Here is a 23,931-nt window from a genome sequence, read left to right as displayed (position 1 = left end):
TTAATGAGCTATAAAGCTTACTGGCTAAACACAGTGTGCCTGTATGAGGGTGGAAACAAACACTTGCTCCCGTGAGCATTTGCACTCGTCTGTGCACGCAGGGGAAAAGCAGCCTTCAGCGACCGACAGCAGAAGCCAGGAGGAGGAGCCTCTTCTAGCTCAGCCAAGAATAATTTGTTGGACATGGAGCTGTTTCCTTAGTTCTCTCTTTCTCACTTCAGCAACAATAGCCACTTATTCCAAGGAAAAGGTGGTGTGGAAAATGCCGGTCAATCAAGAGACAAACACACCCACACACCCACACCGTAATATTGGCTGTGAAGACTACTGAGAGTGTTTTGAAGTGGTTGAAAGCACATACTATTTAAAAAAGCAGTGGATAACTAACGTTCCCATTTTACAGATAATCATTCCCGTGAGTTAGTGTCTGCATTACTGGGACCCATTTTTCCCCATCCTAAGTAACAGTCCTTGGGAAAGGGGAGGAGGATGGAGTTTGTGAGGTAATGCCCACCTAAGCTGTGAGACAAGAGTTGGGAGGTGGTTTGGGTAGTGTTTCAAAACCCATGTTACTGCAAACATTAACATTGTGCAACACACGTTCCCAAAAAAGGTGTTACATCTGGTATGGCCTTGACCGTACTTGCTCCTTGTTACTAGAGGGTATGATTGAGCATCCCAGCACTGCTGTACACCTGACCCAAGAACAGAAACCAGAAATGCATTTGAACTGAATGCACAAAAAGCCACTCTGTTTATGCATGTAAGTTTTGGTGTCCCCCCCCCGCTCCCCCTCCCCTGAACAGTGAGGTTTTAAAACTAGCTTTAAAGCGAACACGTGACATGTTACAATCAGTCCTTCGATGAGGTGATAAGCACACTTCTCAACCCTATTTTATGCATCTGGTGCAGTTGCATAAAAGATTTACGCTGTTCCTTCAGAAGCTGGTATCAAAATAAGGCTGTGCTCTTATCCAGGAATTGGTGCCCCTAACCCTGTGGATTTCCGCTACGGATTGGCCTCTAGCAGACAAGAGGCTCAGCTGGAGCCTCTGCCATACCCAACATGTTACACACTACAATAATTTGTTATTATTTACTGAGGTTTTTAACCCGGCTTTCAGGGTGCGCTGCCCTCACAAGAGGGCTCTGAATATTACAAAAACATGAACATTCAATTCCGATTAAACATGCAGCACTACAGCAGCTGCTAATTATTTTTAAGCACCAAATGCAGATGAACAAATGAATTGGGCTCAGCCTGAGGGATTGACAAGGGTGGGGAGTTACTGAGGGCCCAGGAGCCCAAGTGAGCCCACCTGTGTCTCTGCCACGGCCTTTTAAGTGCCTACCTGGGAAGTACAATGGCCAAACAAGACTGCCGGCCCTGCGGCACCCCATTTTGTAACATTTTTTTTTTTACTTCTATAGCCGTAATGTGAACCAATCATGGCCAGTGAGGGTACGAGGTTGTCTTTACATCACTGGTGGCCACTGGCCAAGTCTCTTCTCCCACCCACCACAAAGTCAGCATCTGTTTGATTCAGATCATGGTTACTCAAAATGTAAGTTAAATAATAGTCTTTTTAATATGGGGTGATCATCTTAAGTTTACACATATAACACCCACTCTGACAATCATTCACCTAAGCAGATATAACTCACAGCACATTATTATATATATTAATAATCTTTCTCCATTTTAAACCCCTTTCTCCACATAGTTTGGAGGAAGGTGGGCTTTATCCCTTGCCTCAGGCGTATCAAGCGGTGGTGCTTGGCTTGAGCAGGGAGTAGCCTCGGCCGGGTCTGGTGTTCAGAGTGCTGTGGTGTTTTGGCAGGGGCTGGCCAATTGAGACGTGGAAAGGGGGGTTTGGCAGCTTAAGTTGGGGGTGGGCTTTGAGTGGGGAGGGGGCTTTTGCAGGCAGCTGCAATGGAGTTGCAATGGCAGCAGGGGGCTTTGGCAGCGCCCCATCAGCGACACTATGCCAAGGAATCAGAATAGTAGAGTTGGAAGGGACCTACAAGGCCATCGAGTCCAACCCCTTGCTCATTGCAGGAGTCTGGCGTCAGCCTGGAAATGAGTCTTCAGGGTTTGTTTGATTTGTATTTTTTTAAATAAAGGAAGCAATGATGAAGCTGTACGTATCTCTCTAAAGAGGAGATTCCAAAGCTTTGCAGCCACCACTGAGAGAGCCCTATTTCTAGTACCCAACAGCCTAATGGCTCTTGCTAGTGGGCCAGAGAGTAGCCTTCGTGTGGACTATAAAAGCATCTATGGAACTAGCTGAAGCATGGAAGTTCAATGGAGCATTTTCTTCAGGCAGATAAAAGTTTGCATGTTCCTGTACCAACATAAGCTATTCATCCAGCCTACTGCATAAACAAGATACCTCTGTTCAATTCGCCCTAAGGAGAGTTGGAGGTTTTCAGTCTCATCCCTTGCAAATTGCTCTTTAACGGTCTTGTTAAAGGGTATGTAGGAAGGTTAGAACAGAAGTGATGCATGTTGGCTATTTTTGTCCTAGTTACAGCCAGTTAAAGTGGCCTATATAAGAGGCCTGCTGGGTCCCATCCTATTTCCAAAGTGCCCAGCCATGTCCCTCTGGAAAGCTTTGAAGCATGGCATGAAAGCTGCCCATTCCCATTGTATATATTAATAGAATTTATAAATTGCTTGGCATCGACATATTGGAGCAGCGTACAATAAAACACAAAATACGAAAAGTGCATAAGAACAAACAGCTAGTTCCTTGGCATCTCTAACTCAGTATATTGTCTCTTAATGAGGATTCTCCACATCTTATGTGCGTTCTGTAACTTGATTGTGCATGACAGTCTAACAGGAGGAAAGGGTGCTTCGTAGCTAAATCACACTCACCACCCATGGTTGAATTTGTGCCAGAACTCTAGCATCTACAACTTCTGCAATTGCCTCTGAGCAGCTGCAGAGTGTCTTTCTCCTGCATTGAGCATGAACACCCTGTGCATCTGGATGAAAGGGCTTCAGATACTGGTATTTCTACATAGATTTCAACCCCAGCACATTATTTTTGAGAAATTAACAGCTACCTTTATATTTCCCTATGTCCTCCAGTAAAATAGTATACTTAATCATCAACCTTGCTATATTCTGTGAAATAGTTTGTTTTAACCCCTCCATTTAATTCCCTAATAACACTACTTAGCAGGCTAGTTTCATTGTAAAAGTAGGTTTTCTATAGTCTTCTCTTTCATGTATCTGACATAAAGTGGGACTTTTCTTTCATAGTACATATGTTTCTGGCTATAGCAAAATGAAGACAGCCCCAAAGTTAATATGAACCAGGCTTTCAAGATAAAGAGACATGCTGGATCACACAGAAGTCCTCCCTAGTCCAGCATTCTGTTTGCACAGTGACCAACTAAATGCCTTTGAAAGCCAAGCAAGACATGAGCATAATTTAGCACACACACTCCTCGTATTTCCTAGCAATTGGCATTCTCCCTCTGACACTCAAGGTAGCATATAGCCATCAGGACTAGTAGCCATTGATAGCCTTCACCTCCAGGAATTTATCCAACCCCCTCTTAAAGCCATCCCAATTGGTGGCCATCACTACATCTTGTGGTAGTGAGTTCCATGGTTTTAACTAAGCCCTGTGTGAAGCCGGACTTCCTTTTATCCGGCCCGAATCCCCCACCAATCAGCTTCATGAATTGACCCCAGGTCCTACTATTATGAGGAAGGAAGAAAATTGTCTCCCTATCCACATTCTCCACAGTAAGCATAATTTTGTACACCTCTATCATGGATTAGATTCATACTTTGTCATCTTAGCGTAGACCCATTGAAATCTAATAGAACAAGTTAGTCATAACTAGTAACCGAAGTCCCATTGCTTTCAGTGGGTCTGCTTCAAACCTCACCCAGTCTGGCTCCAACCCACTGAATTGACTTCAGTTATAACAATCTTGCTTAGCTTTAGATTATTTTTTTACTGCCACATAATTCTATCCTCACGATTCCCTTGGAGATGAACACATCCTCACAGTGCCTATAAGTAAATCCGAGCACCTCCCGCTAGTAAGCAACTCTTGGGAGGCTAGGCCTAACACAGATGCGGCTACAACCCTACGCTAGTTCAAAAACAAGCTCCATAAATTCATACACAGATCCAAAAAGGCGCCAAAAAAGCCTTTTCGCTCGCGCCTGCTGATTGGCTTGTTTGAAAGCAGCTGCCCATCATTGATTGGATAAAATCTATGTAAACTTCAGCCGTGGTTTGCGTAGCAATGGGCGGCTCCACTTCTTAGTTTTCATTCTGGTCGGAATTCTTCCTATTTAAACCCTGCTGAGCCTTGTTCACCTCCCACGTGTTGTTTGTGCTTTGAACCGGAGAAGTAAAGATGTCTGGCCGTGGAAAAGGAGGCAAAGGTTTGGGGAAAGGAGGCGCAAAGAGGCACCGCAAAGTGCTGCGGGATAATATCCAAGGTATTACCAAGCCTGCCATCCGCCGCCTTGCTCGCCGCGGAGGGGTGAAGCGTATTTCTGGGCTCATTTACGAGGAAACCCGCGGCGTTCTCAAAGTCTTTCTGGAGAACGTGATTCGCGACGCCGTCACCTACACCGAGCACGCCAAGAGGAAGACCGTCACTGCCATGGATGTCGTTTACGCCCTGAAGCGCCAGGGCAGAACCCTCTATGGCTTCGGGGGCTGAGCCGCTTGCCCCGCTCGCTTCCACGCGAAAAAGCAAAAACAAAGGTCCTTTTAAGGGCCACCCACCCTTCCTTAAATTAGCTGCTTTCACTTCATTTAATTAATGCCGAAGTACCAACAAATCTTTCTCTTTCACAATGCAATCTTGCACGTCTGCTCTGAAGTCCCATTGAATTTCAGGGGGCTGACCCTAGTCATTATAGAATTGAAAGTCTCGATGAGTGCAGCAAGTATTTTTCATTAGGGTTTTTTTAATTTCTTTATTACAAGTGATAAAAAGTCTTTTTTCAACGTAACTTGCCCGTTACTTTGTTGCTGATTGGGTCTATACCCAAAAGTTCCCAAGCGGACTTAGTTCACCCATTCATGATTCCAGAGCGATCCTATGCAAGTTTAAAGAAGAGAAAGAAGTGCTCCAACTCTCCCGGTATTCCCCAGCCAGTCCGCAATTTCAAGGCATTACCCTCCCAACTGGGAGCTGAAGGACATATCTCTGCTTAAACATGCGTAGGATTTGCGCGTTTAAGAACATAGCCCTGCTGGATCAGACTCCAAGGGTCATAGAATAGTAGAGTTGGAAGGGGCCTATAAGGCCATTGAGTCCAACCCCCTGCTCAATGCAGGAATCCTTCTAGTCCAGCACTCTGTTCACACAGTGGCCAACCAGCCATTGTCCAGGGAACAAGACAGGACATGGTGCAACAGCACCCTCCCACCCATGTTCCCCAGCAACTGGTGCACACAGGCTTACTGCCTCGAATACTGGAAGTAGGTGCACAAGATGGCAGTCTAAGCAATTAAAAGTGCATTCAATTTTACAGTCAAATCCCGTGTGTGTGTGTGTGTGTGTGTGTGTGTGTGTGTGTGTGTGTGTGTGTGTGTGTGTGTGTGTGTGTGTGTGTGTGTGTGTGTATATATATATATATATATCAGCTTTTCCCAGATATGTTTGGTAAATCACAGCATTTCACCAAATTGAGGAAGGCTGATCTTGAAACTATAAAACTTCCGTTTGATGAAGTGGGATAGTTTTCAAGGAGCCATAAGACGGCCACCCTTTGAAAACTGCTTCAAGAAATTTGGAAATACTATCAAGCTCTGGATAAATAAACCCGAAAAGGTCAAAAGTAGACTTGCCGAAACCCGGGATCGAACCAGGGACCTTTAGATCTTCAGTCTAACGCTCTCCCAACTGAGCTATTTCGGCTGTCTAAAAAATACTTTTCCAGTATGCTTTTGAGAAGTTTCTACACTGTTTTATGTCGTACGGTTTTATTCTCTTCCCCGGGTTTGTGTAAACAAAGTATAAAATCCTTACTTCGTACTTAGACTAGCTTTATTAATGCTTAGTATTCCATAAATCTCCCCATTATAGACAACATGGGAGATAAAGTACCGGAAACACTGCAGAGAGACGAAGGTCTGCAGGACGGAGAAGCAGGTAAAGGAATTATCCCGCCAAGAATTCTTTCTTTCTTCATCTGGCCAACGAGAGCTCGCTGTTCTCAAACAGACCAATGAAAAACACAGGCTCATGCAATCACCCAATAGGAGCGCGCGGTTTGAAACGCTTTTCTTTTCCCTGCCAGTCATCCAATTGTAGGAGGACATCACCCGCTCCATCCAATAGCAACCTAGGGCTTTGAAACCTTCATTTGCATACCCGGCATATAAATACTGGCAAGAGACCCGTCTACAGCTCATTCTTTTCTCGCCTGTAGCTGTTGGAGGTGGTGAGTGCTGAAAATGCCTGAGCCCGCGAAATCCGCGCCTGTTCCCAAGAAGGGGTCCAAGAAGGCCATCACCAAGACCCAGAAGAAGGGGGACAAGAAGCGCAAGAAGAGCAGGAAGGAGAGCTACTCCATCTACGTCTACAAGGTGCTTAAGCAGGTCCACCCGGACACCGGCATCTCCTCCAAGGCCATGAGCATCATGAACTCCTTCGTCAACGACATCTTCGAGCGCATCGCCGCCGAGGCTTCCCGCCTGGCCCACTACAACAAGCGCTCCACCATCACCTCCCGGGAGATCCAGACCGCTGTGCGCCTTCTCTTGCCCGGGGAGCTGGCCAAGCACGCCGTGTCCGAAGGCACCAAGGCCGTCACCAAGTACACCAGCTCCAAGTAATTCAGTGTTACTTAGCGTGAATTAACATCTAAAAATACCCAAAGGCTCTTTTAAGAGCCACCCACTTTCGCACTAACGGAGCTCTGATCACGCTAAATGTGTGCGGTTGTTTTCTTTAATAAACTATTGTCTTGCAAATCCAATAAGCATAATGTATTTTTATTTAATTTATATACCGCCTCATAGCCGAAGTTCTCTGGGCAGTTTACAAAAGTACAAATAAATGTTTGCCCGTTCTCTTTGCCAAATATGAGTGTTGCTGCTTGGAGACCATTTAGTTTGAAATATAGTTCTCCCCCTCCCATTTCACTTTTACTCCTCTTCAACTACAAAATGACTTGCCTCTCTTCAAAGTCACAAGTGACTCAGAGAAATTGGGGTCTGAACGTTGCCTCCCACCGTCATCCAAAAGCACGTGCCTTCTACATTCCAACCCAAAAGCTGACTTGATAAGAGCTGCAAGGACACCAGGTATGATTCTGAGTTTCAAACGTATAGGTTTGTTATGTAGGTAAATCTTAGTTAATTAGAAAAAACACCATAAGCACTTGTCTATCTTAATCCAATGCAGGTGGATTCCTGCATTGAGTGAGGGGTGTGTGTATAGGCCCATTCCAACTCTACTATTCCATGATTTTAACACCGCAGGTGGAGGTGTGTTGTGCCATAACAAAAAAGATCCGTGCAAAGAGTAATGTTGCATATTCTTGTAGTTTTTAAATTTTGTATATTGTTTTTAAATGTTTTACCTTATGTGAACCGCACAGAGAGGGTTTACCGCTGTGGGGCAGTATATAAATGCAATTAAATAAATAAACAGTGAGCAAGCTTCCCAAATCCCCAGAATTCTTCAGGCTTGGTGTTAAACAAAAGGGCTGGGAGAGACAAGCTAGTAAATATTAGTAAAGCTGGATATTAATGTTACGTGATACTAGGCAGAGAAAAAACCCCACAAAAAAGTACAAATTGTCAAAGTGGAGCAGTCTTCATTTGTGATTGGGGGTAGTATAACCCCCCCAAAAGTAAATCCCTACCTTCAGGTGGTAGAAAATTCTTTAATCATTCTATATGCTTGTTAGATCCCTAATTCAGACAGCAACAGTTAAAGCTGCAGGAGTATAGCTAGAGTGACTAGATACAAAAGAGGGCAGGGCTCCTGCAGCTTTAACTCCTCCAATGAAGAGGGAATTTCACCAGTGGCCGCATGCATACAAAGGATACCTGCCGAAATCCCCCTTTTCTATACAACTGTTCAAGATACAAGAGCCCCGTCCTCCTTTTCATATGGTCACCCTAGTCGTTAGTTTTTGGTTTCCAAAATATGGTCACCCTATAATAGGGTGACCATATGAAAAGGAGGATAGGGCTCCTGTATCTTTAACAGCTACATAGAAAAGGGAATTTCAGCAGGTGTTATTTGTATATATGCAGAACCTGGTGCAATTCCCTCTCCATTACTACAGTTAAAGCTGTAGGAGCTATACTAGTGATCAGATTTAAAACAGGGCAGGGTACCTGCCGTGATGAAGAGGAAATTTCACCAGGTTCCCCATATATACAAATGACACCTGCTGAAATTTCCTTTTCAATACAAGAGTTAAAGATACAGGAGCCCTGTCCTCCTTTCCATATGGTCACCCTACGTTAAGTGAACCTGTCTTCCTGCCATTTTTTTAAAAAAAAAACCCTCCGTGGTATGTTCCATGAAGCTCTATATTTGAATATATTACTTTTTATGGGTTTTAGGAAATTTAAAAAAGGCTACGATTTCCCTTATTGTAGAGAGATGAAATATCAAGGTATTTCAGTTGCAAAGAGTGGAGCAACTCCCCATTAGGCAGGGATAGAAAGAGTGTCTTGATAACTGAGGAAGTAGAGATGCAATAATTATCCCACTAAAACATAAATGGGCACTCGGAGTTCAGTTATTGCACAGTGGATTAGTTAGCACATTTTTTTAAAAAGGTAGACCATGTAGTGCCGAAGTAAAAAAAAACCCGGAAATTGAGGCGCCAGCTGAAAATATTTGAAATTCCCGCGTTGAAGAGAGATTGGTTAAATGCCCCTGACCTTACCTAGTTGACAATTCTCAGGCTTATAAGGAACCTAGTGAAACCAATTAATGCATCTTCCTCGTTAGTATAGTGGTAAGTATCCCCGCCTGTCACGCGGGAGACCGGGGTTCGATTCCCCGACGGGGAGAAGCTTATTTTTCTCCCCATCTTTACATGCTTTCTATCCAAGACCAGCAGATATTGGCCGCTACACAGAAATATAAATATGCAGGTCGGTAGTAGCAGCCCTTTTTCTAATATAAAAGGTCCTGCTTTAAGGAGTCTACTAAAAAAATATCTCCACTAATATAAATTGGGTTTTCCCCATGAACTGGATTGGCATTTGACTAAGGACAGACAAAAAGCAATACATTCCACTGTGCGTAATTTATGAAATTCCGTGACAGCAGATGTGATGGCCACCCTCTTAAATTGCTCTAAAATGGGAGTAGGTAAAATCATGGAGAATAAATCTGCCAGCAGATGATATTATTTGTGAACCACCCAGAGAGTTTCGGCTATTGGGCGGTATAAAAATGTAAAAATAAATAATAAATAAATAGACAGCAATATTCCACTGAATATCAGTTATTTGGCAGCAGGGGCAGTAGTATGTGAGGGTTATTGCTTTCTTCCTTTACTAATGAGCTTCTCAGAACCATCCGGCTGACCACTGATAGTTATAAAATGCTGGGGGGAAATTGGGTTTTGGTGTTATTCTTATTTTAATAATCCTAGTAAGAGCTATGGGGTCTGCGTTAAGCATGTCTCTGTGGCGCAATCGGTTAGCGCGTTCGGCTGTTAACCGAAAGGTTGGTGGTTCGAGCCCACCCAGGGACGCTCACCAAATTTTTCTTTGAAAGACAGTTGCCACTCTAGCTGCATTAAAAAAAAACAATACTCTTCAAATACTCTCAACGCGATGGTTTCTAATTTTGCCTTGGACAGCTTCCTCATCCACTTGATATTTTTAAGACCCGCTATGTGTGTTTCATAAAGTTTCACAAGGCACAATCTCCAGAAATTAATATGTAAAAAACAGGATTATGCAACAGTTTCCTGTGCTGCAAAACCAAACCAACACGTTCTTGTGGAACCTTGAAAGCTAAGGCATTTATTACAGCATAAACTTTCCTGGATGGGAAGTCCACTTCTTCAGAGGCATGAGGGCATTGTGATGAGTTACAGGCTGAGGGGTGAAATTGTAAACACTGAGTTCAGAGTGAAATGAAATGCAGATATTGTTAGCTTATCAAGAGTGGCCATTCAAAAAGCAATTATTTGGGGATAACTTTTTTTTGTCTTGCCTACAGACTGTTGGGCCACCGCTACCCGTTTTTAAAAGTGTGGAAATGATTGCTCTGGGCCTGGCCTACGACATCAAACCACCTCCAAAACCGGCTTTTTGTAACATCTTGCCTGATGATACTACACTACTACAAACGAGAAGGATCTTGGAATTGTTGTAGATCACAAGCTAAATATGAGCCAACAGTGCGATATGGCTGCAAGAAAGGCAAATGCTATTTTGGGCTGCATTAATAGAAGTATAGTTTCCAAATCGCGTGAGGTACTGGTTCCTCTCTATTCGGCCCTGGTTAGGCCTCATCTAGAGTATTGTGTCCAGTTCTGGGCACCACAATTCAAGAAGGACGCAGACAAGCTGGAGAGTGTTCAGAGGAGGGCACCACAGGATGATCAGGGGTCTGGAAACAAAGCCCTATGAAGAGAGACTGAAAGAACTGGCCAGGTTTAGCCTGGAGAAGAGAAGATTGAGGGGAGACATGATAGCATTCTTTAAATACTTAAAAGGTTGTCACACAGAGGAGGGCCAGGATCTCTTCTTGATCCTCCCAGAGTGCAGGACACGGAATAATGGGCTGAACTTACAGGAAGCCAGATTCCAGCTGGACATCAGGAAAAACTTCATGTTAGAGCAGTACGACAATGGAACCAGTTACCTAGGGAGGTTGTGGGCTCTCCCACACTAGAGTCATTCAAGAGGCAGCTGGACAACCATCTGTCAGAGATTATTTAGGGTGGATTGCTGAATTTAGCAGGGGGTTGGACTCATTGGCCTTATAGGCCCCTTCCAACTCTACTATTCTATGAAGAGATCTCAAAAGCTTGCACGATTTTTGTGATCTTTTGACGAGTTGGCCCAATACAGGTTTTACACTATATGGATTTGGGGATTTTTCTTCTGGCCAACACGGCTGCCTTCATTTTTCAGTATTTTAAAAGACATGGGCGCAAAAGAGGATTTCAGTGGTAATCCTACACTTCCTTTTTGCTTACCTGAACGTAAATCCCTTTGTACTCCACTCTCAGCCCAGCCTACTTCACAGGGTTGTTGTTGTGAGGATAAAAATGGAGAGGAGGAGGATTATGTACACTGCCTTGGGTTCCTTGGAGGAAAAAAGGCGGGTTATAAATGCAACAAATAAATAAAATACTCAGAGAGTTTTAAAATTAAGTAGACTTGTGTAGTAAATACTCACGCACACATCTGAGGGTTCAGGTGACTTGAAGCGACCGAGGCCATTCAAGTGAAGTTTATTGAGCATACACAGAGTTTAAGTAGGTGAATTCTCACTCCTTCTTCCCCCCCTCCCTCCTGGGTGAGTCAATGTCCATTGTCAGGTTTGGGTAAGGTAATTAACTTTTCTCATTACTGGTGTTTGCTAACCAGCTCCCCTATCATTTTAGCCAATTACTGAGATATGGGGTTTTGTCATTTCCACCTATCATTACCCCCCCCCCCGACAGTGTGCTGTCTGCAAAGATTCCAGGCATCGTGACACCCCCACAGACTTGGATAGCACTGCAAATCTGTATAGGAAAACTATATTGCAGATGTATTATTACTATTATTATTATTATTACATAAGGAAGTAAAACAAGAAAGGTAGAAGGGCAATGTATATATACTTTAAACTTCAAAAAGCAGTCCCGCCCAACGTGGGGCTCGAACCCACGACCCTGAGATTAAGAGTCTCATGCTCTACCGACTGAGCTAGCCGGGCGTACTGATTCTGCTCCCTTCTGTTAAATATGGTTTACCATCCGCCAGTTGTCCCACTAATAAAAGCTATTAAATGTGTATACGGTTGTGCTGTTAATAGATCATATTTAAGACACAACAGTTCTGAATTATCTGAGAGCTTAATGCCTATGGCAGCATTTAACCAGTAACTTTTTTCTGTTTTAAGAAGGCGACAAAATGCTTTTTATCCAAATAGCTGTTTCCCTCTCGTGATTCTAATAGGGACCTAAAAACTCCATGAAGAACTGAAGTTTTTGTGATTTTGTTGGCTGCAAAGAATGCCTGGACCCGATCAGAATGAAAACTATAATAATAATTAAAAGAGCTTCTTGCAACCCTTATGGCAAAGAAGTTATTTTAAACCAATAGGGTAGTTTTGTTTTTAGCCCAAATTAGCTAGTTGCAGTCAGTAAACTTATCTTTAGTACTACGCCAAAACACATATTTGTGTAATACTCTTATACTACCGTTGCTTTTTATGTTTAGAACGTTTCACTAAAGATAAATCTTCGCTTGACTTAATACAGTAAACTTTATAAACTAAGGGCGCATTCCCATGCATATTAAGACAGAAAAAAATCATACAGTGCAAAGCACTCCCAAGGATGCCATGCGGACTAGGAAACGCTGGGAATTGTAGGCCTTTTCTGTCTAAATATAAGCAGGACTGCACCTTAAGCTCCTTAATTACATTAAATTCTCCCCACTAGCATTAGTTACTGTCCTGTATGGCAAGAATAGAGGCCACGAAGACTATTTGCCTGGGAGCAAATCTCATTGAATTCATTGGAACCAAGTAAATACGCGCTATAAAGCCCCTAAACTGCAGACATCACTAGAAAATGTGGCTTCATTTTACTCCACTCCATTATTATTTGGCACAGCTCTTTTTAGTGAGAAAGTGGGTGGCTCTTAAAAGAGCCTTTGGGTATTTTTAGATGTTAATTCACGCTAAGTAACACTGAATTACTTGGAGCTGGTGTACTTGGTGACGGCCTTGGTGCCTTCGGACACGGCGTGCTTGGCCAGCTCCCCGGGCAAGAGAAGGCGCACAGCGGTCTGGATCTCCCGGGAGGTGATGGTGGAGCGCTTGTTGTAGTGGGCCAGGCGGGAAGCCTCGGCGGCGATGCGCTCGAAGATGTCGTTGACGAAGGAGTTCATGATGCTCATGGCCTTGGAGGAGATGCCGGTGTCCGGGTGGACCTGCTTGAGCACCTTGTAGACGTAGATGGAGTAGCTCTCCTTCCTGCTCTTCTTGCGCTTCTTGTCCCCCTTCTTCTGGGTCTTGGTGATGGCCTTCTTGGACCCCTTCTTAGCCGCAGGCGCGGACTTGGCTGGCTCAGGCATGTTCGAACAACGCACCGCTTCTTACTCAATCACAGGCAAGAATGCCGCGCACTCGACTAACTCCCGTATTTATAAGCCGCTTATGGAAATGAAGCCTCCTAATCGCAACGTTTTTATTGGTCACTGGCGCGCCCGCGTCATCATTCACGGATAGAAGTATGCAAATCACTAGGATTCAAACTCTGGAATGCTATTGGTCCGTGCCAACATAGACGCGGCTCCACAATTCCCACCCTTTATTGGCGACTGAGTGTCACGTGAACAATTTATTTCAAATTAACCCTCAAGTTACCAAGAGCCAACAAAATTTGAAACATCTTAGGGTGCAATCCTATGCGTGTTTCGACTGGGAAAAGTCATAGATCTCCCATCATGCTGCCTGGGAGATTCTCCGAGTTGTAGCATTTTTTTCCTGTCTAAACATTCATAAGGTTGCACTCTTAATCGTTTTTAGAAAGCGAAAACAGCCTCTCTGGTACGGATGGGGTGGGTGTTGAACAAAACCCACAACTGGGCAGTACCGTTTAGTATGACTAACCAAAATGCCTTGAATGATTGTGCTGACATATAAAAATTCCACCAAGACTATTTTTTTTACTTACTTCTGACTTTAGTTTAAGAGGGGTAGGTTGAAATAAGGAACATAATTAATGCCTGCAGTTAATAAATAAGTTGGATCCAGACTTAGTCATACTTAGAGTAAAGCCACTGAAATCAATAGGAACTAAGTTAGGCATGGGAAATGGGTCTTAGAGTTGATTAATGTGTCTTAAGTATGACTACATGGATCCAATGGCATGAAAAAGAAAGGTGAGCCCTATTATAATTGCCATTCATTCATTCGTTGAGATGAATACGTTGGAAATTAAATAGCAGGGTTGATTTATTTGGGGTGGGGGGGTCTATACAGGGAGAAGACAATTTTTACTTCACTCTTTCTGCATCGAATTACTCTTAGCATCCAATATTTATCCAGCAGATCTCCTTTCAAGCACATTTCAAGCCTTGGGCTTGAAATAAACAAGTCGGTGGGACTTGTTTATTTATTACATTTCTATACGGCCAAACAGCCGGAGACTTAGTTCTGCGAAAACACGTATACAATCAGCCTTCCAAACCTGATGCCCTCCGGATATATTGGGCTACGACTCCCATGATCCACCAGCCAGCACAGATGGCACGGGGGATTAAGGGAATTGTAGTCCAATATATCTGCAGGGCAACAGGTTGGAAAGACAGATGTATAGGATTGTATTCTGGATCTCCTTTAAACCAGGATCGTGCTCTGGTCCTGTGCAGGATGGATTAGCCCCTTCGAACTCAGGGGGGTGCGGGCTTGCTTCCGAGGAGCCTTGGATCGGGCTCTGTGTTCCCGGGTGAGGAATCTACAGAAATATGTTCCTGAAACGGTTTTGGGGGCGTGGTTGGAATGAGGAAGGGGTTTCCTGTATGGGTCTTCTGTTTTTGGGAACATCCGGGTTTTTTAGGTTTTTCTTCCGGGTCTGTACATTTTCTGTGTGTGTTTGGGTGTTTTGGGGTCGGGCAGGGGTTTAGATATACCAAGACTGAGAGGAAAAAAGTGCATCTGTTTCTTTAAACGCGTGCATCGAGATGATGTTTTTTGCATGTGCGGGGATGTGAGATATCTTGTAATCATCTATTGCAACACGCTGTCTCTGTGGCCGCTCATCTCAGTAGCTGGCAGGCAGGCAGTCTAAGGGAGTGGGTGGTGTGTGCGTGTTTGGCTGCTGCAGCTGCTGCGCCGGACTTCCATCTTGGATTGGTGAGTTTGACTTGTTTTTAAGGGCGAAAGAGCTGTCGATGGCTTCTGCCCTAGGGTGACCAGATGGAAAGGAGGGCAGGGCGCCTGTACCTTTAACAGTTGCATAGAAAAGGGAATTTCACCAGGTGTCACTGGTATGTATGCACGCAGCACCTGGTGAAGTTCCCTCTTCATCACACGAGTTAAAGCTGCGGGAGCCCTGCCCTCTTTTGCATCTGGTCACTCTAGTAGAGCTAGGGTGACCATATGAAAAGGAGGACAGGGCTCCTGTATCTTTTACAGTTGTATTGAAAAGGGAATTCCAGCAGGTGTCATTTGTATGCATGCAGCACCTGGTGAGATTCCCTCTTCATCACACGAGTTAAAGCTGCGGGAGCCCTGCCCTCTTTTGCATCTGGTCACTCTAGCTATACTCCTGCAGCTTTAACTGTTGTGCTGAAGAGGGAATTTCACCAGGGGCTGCATGCATACCAATGACACCTGCTGAAATTCCCTTCTCCATGCAACTGTTAAAGATACAGGGGCCCTGTCATCCTTTCCATATGGTCACCCTAAACAACAACCCAAAATGCTTCCCTGACATCATGCCACCTTCAAATCCATCCTCACAATCCATTTCATCTACAATAATTCAGTACTTGTGTCAAGTTTGTTAATAGTCCATAGATCTATAAATTTCCAATAAATCAATATTGGATTCCAAACAATGAGTTAGAAAAGAAAGCCCACAAGCAGTGTGATCATACATATGCCTACTCAGGTGTAAGACCCACTGAGTTCAATGGGATTTACCTCAGGTCACTGGGCATAGGATTGCAGCCTAAAAACCCACAATTTTATGCATGTTAGTTTGCTCAGAAGTAAGTTTTCAGTGGGGTTTAGTCTTAGGTGTGCCTAGGATCACAGCCTAAGAGTAAATTTTTAATTGTTAACATGTAAATAAAATAACATTAAAGCAAGCAGTAGCCCTTAACAATTCTTCACACATTAGTTAGGAATACAAGCATTGCAACTGATTATAATAGTGTACGTGCAAGGTCAGGAAGTCCTGTATATATTGGCAGCTAGCGTAGCATAGAGTTTAGGGTCTTGGACTTGGACCCTCCCTGGGTGACTTTCTGCCAATCACTGACCTACCTGATAAGGTTGTTGTGAGGATAAAATGCAGAGGAGGAGGAGGAGGAGGAGGAGGATACTCTGTACAGCACCATGTACATTGATGGTGCTATATAAATAAATAAATAATAATGATAATGTATAGCTTGGAGAAAAGGGGAAATATAATTGTAAGAAATAAATATACCACTTTAAGGGCCTTTCCATTGAGGGAGCAATCAGAGGGCAAATACATCTCGTTCTTTACTCTTTGTAAAAATTACACAATAGTAACACAGTGTAGAATAGTTACTAAGTCCCTGCTACCACACAAGCAGGCAGCATTTGCATTTGGAATGCCATTAAATCTTCCTTCCAGGATAACTGAGGTGAGAGCATTGAAGCCAATTCATATAAATGCTTTCCTATCCTCTGGGCTAAATAAATGCCCTGAAGTAATTCTGAGCCCAGCCCACTTGTGGAACCCAGGTGTAATGGGAAGCAGACCTTGATGGCCGATATTATAGAGCTCTGATCATTTCTTTGACCTGTTGGTTAATATAATTCTTCACTTATTTACCCTTGCCTCTGTTTCCTTCCCCTTCCTATGTATTGATTCCTAGGCTGTAAACTCCTTGGGGCAGGGACCTGCCCTCTCAGTTTTTGTAAAGTGTTGTGTAGATGGGTAGTGCCCAACAACTACAGCAACTCAACTACACTACAGCAACTAGATGGACACAACAGGCTTTGCCAATAAATTTATTTGCCAATAAATAATCTTTTATTGATTATTTTTCTTTATTATTATTATTATTATCATCTCTCTTTTCTTGCTCATGGAGGATTTTCTGGACAGACATGATGGGCTATGCCAAGTCAAGCTGTCTTTTACTTAAAATTATTATTATTACATAGATTATTTATTATTATTTATTTATTATGGCATTTATATCCCGCTTTTCTTCCTCTAAGGAACCCAAGGCAGTATACATAATCCTCCTCTCCATTTCTATCCTTACAACAACAACCCTGTGAGGTAGGTTGGGCTGAGAGTCTGTGACTGGCCCAGAGTCACCCAGTGGGTTTCCATGGCTGACTGGGGATGAGAACCCGGATCTCTTGACTCCCAGTCCAACACTTTAGCCACTACACCACACTGGCTCATCATCATTATTCCATAAGTGCAGGGGTGTTGAACCGCGGACCGCTCTGGCCCGACCTCAAAGGCCACGCCCCTTCCTGGCCCCACCCCCTTCCCCCTGACCGCCAACCTTTTGGTGGTGTCCTTGCTTTTGTGAAGTTTCCCCTCCACCACCACCCATTCTAAAAGGTTGGAATGCCTCTCCTGAGGAGAGTTACTGGCAGTGAGAGTTTAAGCTAAAATAAGCTTGTGTTTTTTTAAAAATTTTGCCCTGCCTTCGGGCCCTGTCTACCACCGGAACATGGGCCCTGCGAACTTCTCTCCAAAATGGAATTCAGCCAATGGCTGAATGAGGTTCGACACGCCTGTTTCCTGGCGTTCAAAACGTCTGGTTTCAATTTGGCGAGCGACTGGGCTCCTGGGGCATCCCAGCGAAAGCTGCAGTTCAGTGAGGCCTTCCTGTGGTTTTGCTTCCCCTTGCAGGACTCCTCCGCCATGATGCCGAGGCGCGGCCGGGGGAAACGAGCCCAAATCGCCACTTTCAACAGGAGGGGCGTGGCGGTCCATATGCAGGAGCCTCCTTTCCCGGGCGCGGAGGAGGAGAGCGCTTCCCGGGAGCCCTTCCCCATGGCGGCTTCACCCCCAGCGTCTTTGCAGCCGGCGATGAAGGAGGAGGAGGAGCCGTGCCAGTCGACGGTGCACGATCTGTTTTCGTACCTGAAGGAGAAGGAAGAGGACGAGGAGGAAGACCCGTCGGAGCTGGGGGCCTTTTCGCCCACCCCGGCGACGTCTGGCCATTTGGTTGCGAAGCAGCCCTGCCATTCCGGGGTTCACGAGATGCTTTCCTACTTGAAGAAGGAAGAGGAGGAGGAGGAGGAAGTGGCCGAGATCGCGTCCTTATCCCCAGCCCACATCCTCCCTCCGCCGGCCGCTCCTCCCGCCTACGTGTCGCCCGTAGGGGTGGGCAGGACGGTGCATCCGGCGGGGATAGAGATGCTGCATTTCTTCACGCCCATGACGCACGTCCCGGCTCATTCCGCGTCTCATTCGAAGCGTGGACGGGACCGGGAGGCCCTGATGGGGGACGCTGCGCCGCCCCCCGTGCCCAAGAAGACCACGTCTGCCGTCTGGGATTATTTCACGCTGGACCCCAGGGAGCCCTGCGTGGCCGTGTGCAGCACCTGCCAGAAACGGGTGAGGAGAGGCAAGGATGGGGGCACCCGGCCGGGCACGACGGCTCTCCACAAACACTTGAAGGTCCACCACGGGCTGCACTTGCCAGGAGTGGCTGTGGTTCCGCCCTCGCCTCTGATCCCCCTGAAGGAGAGGCCCCACGGCGCTCCCATGGTGGTCGCTGAGCCGGCCCCCCCCGCCCTTTCAGCTGGCCCGGCAGGAGAGGAATCAGCCCTACTACCCTCCCACCCATCCGACGGCGATCCAGTTGGCTTCCGATACCGCCTGGATGTTGGCCGTCGACATGCAGCCTTTCTCCTACGTGGAAAGCGAAGGGTTTCGCCGGCTGATGGCCACCGCCCAGCCACGTTGGAAGGTGCCCGGACGCATCTTCTTTGCCACAAAGGCAGTCCCTGAGCTGTCCAAGGTGGTGTCCCGGGCCGTCCGCCAAGTCGTGGCCTGCAGCGTGGGCCGCACGGTCCACATCGCCATAGACACCTGGGCCAGCAGGCCGGCGGCCACTTACCTGTCCGTGACCGGGCACTGGGTGGCCGATTTTTCAGGCGGGCTGTCCCGGCGGCACGCCACCCTGTCGGTGTGCGCCTTCGAAGGCTCCTGCTCGTCGGAGGACATCTGCTACAAACTCCGGGAAGTCCTGCAGGATTGGCTGTACGACCTGAAGACCGGGGGGGTGGTATCGGACGATGGGGCCAACGCCGCAAAGGCCGTGCGGGAGCTGCGTCTCAAGCACCTCCCGTGCCTGGCCCGCTCCCTGCAGCTGGTAGCGAAGGCGTTCTTGGCCGCCGACACTCAAGTCAGCCGGCTCCTGAAAACCTCCCGGTGGATCTGCGGCCGCTACAATCGCTCTGCCACTGCCCGCCGCCGCCTCCTGGAAGCTCACGCCAACTTCGGCCTACACCAGCCCGCGGGGCAAGAGATCAGATCCAGGTCAAACACCACTGTAAGGATGCTTGAGTCCCTCTACCGGCAGCGCCAAGCTGTTGGGGTGATGTTGGAGGAAGAGGAGGAGGAAGGCTCTCATTTGCACTTGACGCCAGCCGATTGGAAGGTGGTGAAGTGTTTGCTGGAGATCCTCAAGCCCTTTGAAGACGTCGCCGCCCTGGTCACCCGGCCTGACGCGACTCTCTGCCAGGCTCTTCCTCTCCTGTGGTTCTTGGAGGAACAGCTCCGGGCGCTGAGGACGAGGTACTATCAGGAGAACAACAATACGGCCGCCCACCTCACCACCCAAGCCCTGGATTGCCTCGAGGCCAACAGCCAGCTGAGGGTGATGAAGGGTAGCATGATCTATCGGGTCGCCGCCTTCCTTGACCCCCGTTTCAGGGACATCACCACCATGAAGCTGGGCGGCGCGGACATGAGCGACGCGGCCGAGCTCAAGGAGCACATCCTGGACTTGGCCACGAGATCCTACGTGCCTCCTGGGCCGGACACGGAGTTCTCGGTGACCGGCCACTCGTCCCCCCAGCAGCACCACGGTTCCAGCAACCCCCCCGGCTCGGCCGCGTGGCAGTTCACCATGAAACGCTGGAGGTCCATTACCAAAAGCGACCCCGCGACGGGCCTGGCGACTGAAGGGGGAGCTGCCGCAGCCCTCCGGGAAGTGGAGGAATACCTCCACGACAACGTGGACCACGTCGGCGAAAACGCCGACCCGATGCTCTACTGGCAGGGGAAGATGGGGGGTTGGCCGTCTCTCTTCAAGGTCGCCGTCTTCCATTTTGGGTGCCCGCCGACCGCAGTGTCCTCTGAGGACCTCTCTGGGATTACCAGCACGGCGGCCGCGGCGGCAGAAGGACAGCGCCGCAGGAACCTCTCCCCGGCCAACGTGAAAATGTTCTCGTTCATACGGAGGAACCGCCACCTCATCCCGCAAGACTGGCGCCTCTCGCTTGGGGACCTCTCTTCTTCGCAAAGCGCGATGGGGCCGAGGGAGGACTTTGACGGGGAAGAGGAAGAAGACCTCCTGAGAGTGGATGAAGAGCAGGAGGAGGAGTGAGGAACCCCACAGGCCGAGAACTTTTACGACGCAGCCGATTTGTACATGCTTGCTTGAAAAACAGAACTTTTGTTGTCGTTGTCCGAGGCTGTTGTGATTTTGTCTAGGGATGGGCCAGAAGCATCTCCACCTTTGGGACCCCATTCTCAGGCTGTGAAAGTGGGGAGGCTGTTTCTGGGTTCTTATCATTTTCGGAGGTAGGGGACATACATCTGTAATAGCAGCTGAGGCTTCTCTCCTTCCTTCCCCACTGAGCTATTTAGCCTGACCTTGGCCTATTTTGCTCCACGCTGCCTTTGCTGAAGGATGTAGCATCATGATGTAATACCCTTCCAGTGCATCATGGGTAGGGGGAAAACATGGCAGCTCCAAGCAGGGCATCCATGTTTCCACTCCACAAGCACATTATTCATTTACTAGCTGTACCCGGCGTAACATACACCGTTGTAGCATATCTTAAAGTTTATTAATTAAATATCATCGCGGGGGCGCGGGCTGCTTGAGGCTGCCAATACAGCGCCGTCTGGCAGACCTGGGGGGCAGGGAGGTTGGGGGGAGGGGGAGCAGGTGTCCCCCTCTCCCCGGGGTTCCTGTCAGCCTTGGGCCGCCCACCCAGCTCGCATGAGATTAGGCCGGGGCCTGGGCTTGCAGCAAGCAAGTGGCCTCCCACCCGGCCACCAAGGACCCCGGCCGTGCCTCGCTCATGCTCCGGACCGTGGTGCTGCCCCCTTTGTGTGTGGGGGGGAAGCGAAGAGGTAGAAAGGGGGGTAGGATTACCTTGGAAAGCCCGGAGGAGTCGGGCGAGGGGCTTAGCAACCTGCATCAGCTGAAGCCTTTACAGAAACATACCTAAGTGTTTTATATATATAATCTTCCCCCCCCTTTAATGTGAATTTAATGTGAAAACAAATTGAGAAAATAAAAAGGAACAGAAAACTGCATGTATAGAAATATCAACCCTGGTGCTAACAGGTTATTCTGTTTTGAGATGGTTGCAAACCATGGCGAACACCAATAGCAAACTAAAGATTTTATGTTTGTTGTTTATTCGTTCAGTCGCTTCCGACTCTTCGTGACTTCATGGACCAGCCCACGCCAGAGCTTGCTGTCGGCTGTCGCCACCCCTAGCTCCCCCAAGGTCAAGTCTGTCACCTCCAGAATATCATCCATCCATCTTGCCCTTGGTCGGCCCCTCTTCCTTTTGCCTTCCACTTTCCCTAGCATCAGCCTCTTCTCCAGGGTATCCTGTCTTCTCATTATGTGGCCCAAGTACTTCAGTTTTGCCTTTAATACCATTCCCTCAAGTTAGCAGCCTGGCTTTATTTCCTGGAGTATGGACTGGTTTGATCTTCTTGCAGTCCAAGGCACTCTCAGAATTTTCCTCCAACACCACAGTTCAAAAGCATCTCTCTTCCTTCACTCAGCTTTCCTTATGGTCCAGCTCTCGCAGCCATAGGTTATTACGGGGAATACCATTGCTTTAACTATGCGGACCTTTGTTGTCACAGACTCTCAGCCCAACCTACCTCACAGGGTTGTTGTTGTGAGGATAACCTGGAGAGGAAGAGAAGTATGTATGCCGCCTTGGTCCTTGGAGGAAAAAAGGTGGGATATAAATGTAATAAATAAATAATATTGATGGCTATTAGTTGTGACAGCTCTATGCTACCTCCAGTATCAGAGACAGCATGCCTATGTACACCAGTTGCTGTGAAATATGGGCGTGGGAGTACTCTTGCACTGATGTCCTGCTTGTGGGTTTTCCCGTGGGCGGCTGGTTGGCCACTGAGTGAATAGAATGCTGGACTAGATGGACCCTTGGTCTGATCCATCATGGCGCTTTTGTTCTTAGATATTGTGGATCATGCAGGAATTAAATTTTCAAGTAGAGCCTACGCCTGCTCAACAGCATGGAATTGTGGATCCTTTATCCAGGAAAGGGTTTTCTTGACCTTAGATATTATAACTATCAATTTCCATTTTATTTATAGGGGACACCCTCCTGCATCCTTGTTGTACTTTATCTAGCTGAGAGACACGGTTCTATGTTTTTTTCCCATATACCAAGTTGTGATATTGTAAGACCACTGAAGAAGTCCGATATATGGTTAAAACACATCAATTGCCTTTTCATGTTTGTTTACTTTAGAGACTCATTAAGTTATTTCTTTGAATTTCGGAGGCTGTCAGAGCTGTTAAAACACTTTACAGATTGCATGTAAATGGCCCCTTCCAACTTCCATCATTCTATGATTTATTTATGCTGGCCCAGCACAGCTTTAACAAAGCTCAGTCTGCCTCCCGGGAAATGCAGAAACAATGCAGTTCTCAAACAAGGTTAAAGAGCTGATAAGCTGGGTCATGTTTGATGGGTCATTATTTGAGTAGACAAGTATTGTGATTGCTAAGATCACCCATTGAAATCAGTTCTGTGAATGAGGCCAAAATGACCCTATATGTATAGAACCCTATTATTATTATTATTATTATTATTATTATTATTATTATTATTATTATTATTATTGGGTTGGAGCCAGGATTTGCTTTCTGTGGACAGAAGGTGTCTCCACCTAATTTTTGGTGATCTCCCTCTTTTCCCCTCTCCCACCACAGCTCATCCTCTTCAGCAGGGGTGGGTGGGGGGTGGCAACCCCCTGTGTATTACTTTCAGGGGCCTGGAAGGGCTTTTATGTAGAGGAGGGGGCGGGAAAGTCCACTTTGGCCAGCCCAGTTATATACCCTTAAATCTGGTTCCATCCCAGTCTATTGATTCTCTGTCTGGAAATGGTATAAAGACAAAGAAAAGGTGTCATAAGAAAATTTAACAATGACCATTTCTGGTGTTTAGCCTAATTTTAATTGTGTATTTTGAAACTTTTTTTAAACTGTATTTTAACTGCTCTTTTGAGCAGTTATAAACTCAAGATGAAAGAAGCTACTTCAATAAAGTGTTCCTAAAAGCAAACAAAATTCCAGAGTGATTTATACCTGTGTGTATAAACTTCTAGACATGTCACCTATTTCCCCTCTACGCCAAAATAAAAAATCCCAAGTCAACACTTAGTGTATTTGATGAAGTAATAGTCTCTACTCCACAAAAAAACTTCCAATTAAAATCTATTAGTACTTAACGTACCACAAAATCCTTTATTTGGATAAGTGGGATGCTTTAACTCAACTACCTCTCTGACATTCCGTTTTCAGTCATCTGTATATTTGTACAAATCGCTCCAGTTGAGAATGTAAAAAAAAAAAGAGGGTCAACTAACACAATTGTTTGCTGTATGACTGGCAACCCAGCAATCTGGCCAGCTGCCCTAAAAAAGGATATTGTTGAGTTGAACAAAGTGCAGAAAATGGCAACTAAAATGATCAAGGGGGCAGAGTATCTCCCCTATGAGGGAAGATTACAACATCTGGGACTGTTTAACTTAGAAAAAAGGTG

The 23,931-nt window shown here is 46.3% G+C and overlaps 3 protein-coding genes and 4 non-coding genes across 7 annotated transcripts; 4 read left to right on the top strand and 3 right to left on the bottom strand.

Moving 5' to 3' along the window:
* Positions 1-4,389: 4,389 nt before the first annotated feature.
* On the top strand, positions 4,390-4,701 carry LOC134406407 (histone H4). The gene has a single exon (XM_063137827.1). The coding sequence runs from the start codon at positions 4,390-4,392 to the stop codon at positions 4,699-4,701; it is 312 nt and encodes a 103-aa protein (XP_062993897.1).
* Positions 4,702-5,834: 1,133 nt separating this feature from the next.
* Positions 5,835-5,907, bottom strand: TRNAF-GAA (transfer RNA phenylalanine (anticodon GAA)). The gene has a single exon. It is a non-coding gene; the product is annotated as a tRNA-Phe (tRNA).
* A 539-nt stretch (positions 5,908-6,446) lies between these two features.
* On the top strand, positions 6,447-6,827 carry LOC134406930 (histone H2B 1/2/3/4/6-like). The gene has a single exon (XM_063138606.1). The coding sequence runs from the start codon at positions 6,447-6,449 to the stop codon at positions 6,825-6,827; it is 381 nt and encodes a 126-aa protein (XP_062994676.1).
* Positions 6,828-8,957: 2,130 nt separating this feature from the next.
* On the top strand, positions 8,958-9,029 carry TRNAD-GUC (transfer RNA aspartic acid (anticodon GUC)). Its single transcript has one exon. It is a non-coding gene; the product is annotated as a tRNA-Asp (tRNA).
* A 618-nt stretch (positions 9,030-9,647) lies between these two features.
* Positions 9,648-9,721, top strand: TRNAN-GUU (transfer RNA asparagine (anticodon GUU)). Its single transcript has one exon. It is a non-coding gene; the product is annotated as a tRNA-Asn (tRNA).
* Positions 9,722-11,834: 2,113 nt separating this feature from the next.
* On the bottom strand, positions 11,835-11,907 carry TRNAK-CUU (transfer RNA lysine (anticodon CUU)). The gene has a single exon. It is a non-coding gene; the product is annotated as a tRNA-Lys (tRNA).
* Positions 11,908-12,893: 986 nt separating this feature from the next.
* Positions 12,894-13,274, bottom strand: LOC134406927 (histone H2B 1/2/3/4/6-like). The gene has a single exon (XM_063138602.1). It carries the CDS (start codon positions 13,272-13,274, stop codon positions 12,894-12,896), a length of 381 nt encoding a protein of 126 aa, XP_062994672.1.
* Between the last annotated feature and the right edge of the window lie 10,657 nt (positions 13,275-23,931).

This window comes from Elgaria multicarinata, chromosome 11, assembly GCF_023053635.1.
Source record: "Elgaria multicarinata webbii isolate HBS135686 ecotype San Diego chromosome 11, rElgMul1.1.pri, whole genome shotgun sequence".
Taxonomy (NCBI): Eukaryota; Metazoa; Chordata; class Lepidosauria; order Squamata; family Anguidae; genus Elgaria; species Elgaria multicarinata.
Note: the sequence above shows the minus strand (reverse complement) of the source record. Positions and strands in the feature narration are given on the sequence as shown.